General features: G+C 43.5%; 1 protein-coding gene across 1 annotated transcript; it reads left to right on the top strand.

Moving 5' to 3' along the window:
* The first annotated feature begins 1,895 nt into the window (after positions 1–1,895).
* On the top strand, positions 1,896–2,743 carry LOC138875663 (uncharacterized). The gene is made up of 3 exons (XM_070154517.1): positions 1,896–2,084; positions 2,159–2,401; positions 2,522–2,743. The coding sequence occupies exons 1-3, from the start codon at positions 1,896–1,898 to the stop codon at positions 2,741–2,743; spliced, it is 654 nt and encodes a 217-aa protein (XP_070010618.1).
* Positions 2,744–3,360: the final 617 nt, after the last annotated feature.

The raw sequence follows: 3,360 nt of genomic DNA, 5'->3' as shown, positions 1-3,360 counted from the left end.
GGCTTCCCAAACACGATTAAGCGGCCTCTATAAATAGGACAACTTCAATATTTTGCAAACTTTACTTCTCAAATCATCCTTAAAATCTTATTAGCTCCTTCAACTTCTCTAAGTTCACCCTTCTCTCAATTTATTTTTACTTCAGCATAAACTTTTTCCTTTCTCTTGAATTTTTAAACCACAATGGCTAAAATATCTAAAACTGTTCCCAAAAAAAAAGCATCTTTATCATCACGACCGGCCAAAAGTAGAACGGTGGTGCCACCTCGTATCGAGGAGGGTATTCCCCCATTGTGTAAACTAACATCCGATTCAAAATCAATAAACCTGAATCGACACCAGGCCGATGATAACCCATGTCCCAATATATCAGTTTGATAACCGAAAGTGAGCTTGATCAGGTGAAAAAGGACTGCAAATGGGAGAACAAAGATGTGGTGATCCCTTCCCTTGAAGAGGAAATCACCACTCATAAGGCACGGTACTTAAGCGTGTATACCTACTCATTCATGCTGGGTCCTGCAGATCCAGCTCTGGGTCCCATAGATCTAGTTATTCTTGATTTTTGCCAATAATACTAGGTGACGCTTGGCTAGATCTACCCTTCATTGTGGAGCATCGTCAATCTAATTACATATTTCTTGGGTTAGGTCGAGGGGATGCCTTTTACCCTCGACCATCTGATCATGCTATACAACCCTTGTCTTTATCGAGGTAGCCTGATAAAGCTGCAACACCAATCCACGAAATCTCTCTTCTCCAGCATCTATGAGGATAATGACCGAGGAAGGATGAGCTGGTTTTTTCCCGAATCAGGACCTCTAACCTAATTCCTGTTGAGAGGATGCCATTCCCCGAGGAATGGAACATGAAAAGTAAGTACAGGTTTATCAATAGTGACTTTATATTCCGCTTTCCGTACTATTTCTTGACTTCATCCTTTTCTCGATCTAATCCTTTTCCGATGGTGTAGCTATTTCTTGGTTTCCCGGTGTGGTCCCAAACATCGAGTGTTGTGTCTAAAAACTGGCCTCTACTTCTTCATACACGAAGCGCAACTGACGTGACCTAGCCAAAGGTCGATGGGAGGCTAAAAACCATGGTGAGTCTTCATGTTTTCATACTTATGTTTCTTAGCGAAATACATACTTTATCTTTATGCAGGCCTCGAAGACGTCGTTGCTATGTGGTTGCCCCCGCCTGGTGAAGAAGATATCCCAAAGCCTTCCAAGGAAAAGAAAAGAAAGAAGGAGTCGCCTGCAAATTCCCCGAAGCCAAAGAAAAGCAAGGCTTGAAAGCCTAAGGCCGATACTATGGTCCTGCCTCTAAATATAGCCCAACGCCTTCGGGACGAGGATGAAGATGGGGAAGATGATGACTGCTTGTTGTTAGTTCGAAAAGAGGAAGCACTGATGCATGGAAGACCGCCGAACCGATAGTGGCTTACGGTTCATTCTCAAACTAAAGAAATCTCCGAGGGGAGTTCGAGCAAAGTCCCCGAGCCATCAGGCAGCAAAAGAACACCTCGTCTTGGAAGTCATTTGGAGGGTGAGACCAGGGGTCCCGGTTCCGAGGCCCTTCAAAGAGAAGAGAATGCCCCAAGTGGATCATTTGGGGTAATTAACGTGGATGAATCGCCGCCTGGTCCTAGTTCTCCAAGGGGCAATTCCGAGATGCTCGGAACATGATAACTACTACTGTGGGGACAAGCCACAAAGGGCATGATATCTTTCAAGAGTACCTTGCAGGGATCGAAGATGGTCCCGACCTAGATGCTTCATTTATTTTTGACGAGGCCCAGCGGCTTTTCAAACAAGTAAGTTTCTACCCTTTAAAATTACGCCTACGCTTTATCTTTGTTGTTCTAAGTCTAACTTTTTCTTTTTGTGAATGCTATGACGATCCATCGAGAAGCATTTTCTAAGTCTCGAGCAGAGCTTGCTCGATGTGAGACTGAGGTTAAGAACCTCTCGAAAGAGAGGGACGACCTTAAGATCCTCTATGTCAAGAAAGATGAGGAGATTAGTGATCTTCGAGCCAAATTGGCGAAGGCTCGTCAAGTAAAAACCAAGCTTATTGAAAAGGTAATATACCATTTAAAGTTTTGTTATGCATTTTTCTGATTGGGCGGCTAATCACTTCAACTTGGTAGGCCTAGCAAAAGGGCAAGCTGGTAGAACAGCTCCGAAAGGAGATCAAGATGAAGGAGGCTGAGACCCTAGGGTGGAAACAAGGCTTGGACCATCTCGCCTTAGAGAAAGACACTCTTCGGGAGCAGCTAACTTTGATTGAACACCAACTTCAAAGTGTAAAGGAAGAAAGCTTGGCTCGAAGCTGCAAAATCGAGGAGCTTGAAGCTAAATCTGTTGCTGTGCTTGCAAAGGCCAAATCTGATGAAGAGGCATTTGTGTCTTCGTACCGAGCTAACGCTGAAGCCGCTAACACTTAGGCATAGGAGATCTCCGTTGTGGCCGAAGTTAAGTTATCATGTGCTCTCGTCCATTCCAGGCAGTAGTCCTAGAGAGAAACCCTCGAGGAGGTGCATGCTCGTGGCTTCAACCTCTTAGCCGACATCGAAAAAGCAAAGAGCTTGGAGGAAGAGGTTGCCGCTTTTCTCTCTGATGATGATGATTCAGCTAGTGACATCGAGATCGGAGGAGATGAAGATGAAATCCCTGAGGAGGAAGTTCCCGAAGATGTGGCTCCCGAAGATGCAGCTCCCGAGGGTGTGGCCCCGAAGTAGATTTAGGTTCCTTTATTTTGTTTTTGTGTTTTTGTGCAAGGGCCCCTCGTGGGTATTGTAAATATCTTTTGTAAACACCTCTTAAAAATATAAAGGATATCTTTGCTTCATTTTCGATTTGTATTGAATTCTGTCTCGTCTTCATTTGTGAAAGAAATTTGATGTTATAACTCTAATGATCAGTCCGAGTATTGGCTTGGACCCAGAATATAATAAACCATTAGGTTTTTTATTGATCAATGGGCGATCTTTATAAAACAATACCTCTTATGTCACGACCCTAGTTCACCAACCGTGAACATGTCATGACGGCACCTAGTCTCCGTGACCAGGTAACCCTAACACCTGCGGAAACATAATAATTGCAGAAAAATAGAATACCATATTTAATTATCTAAAAAGGAAATTGTACTGAATGCCGCTCGGCATATACGACTCAATATCTCAAGACTAAAACAATCCCAAAACCCGGAAACTCACAGGAAAACACAGGCTACAGAAATATATAGTGAGGCTCCAAACTCTAGAATATCTAACAAACGGAAGGAAAGAGAACTAAGTACTAAAGATAGAATAAAAAGGGAGACTCGTCGGTCTGCGGACGCATCACATCTATC

This window comes from Nicotiana sylvestris, chromosome 8, assembly GCF_000393655.2.
Source record: "Nicotiana sylvestris chromosome 8, ASM39365v2, whole genome shotgun sequence".
NCBI classification, from domain to species: Eukaryota; Viridiplantae; Streptophyta; class Magnoliopsida; order Solanales; family Solanaceae; genus Nicotiana; species Nicotiana sylvestris.
Note: the sequence above shows the minus strand (reverse complement) of the source record. Positions and strands in the feature narration are given on the sequence as shown.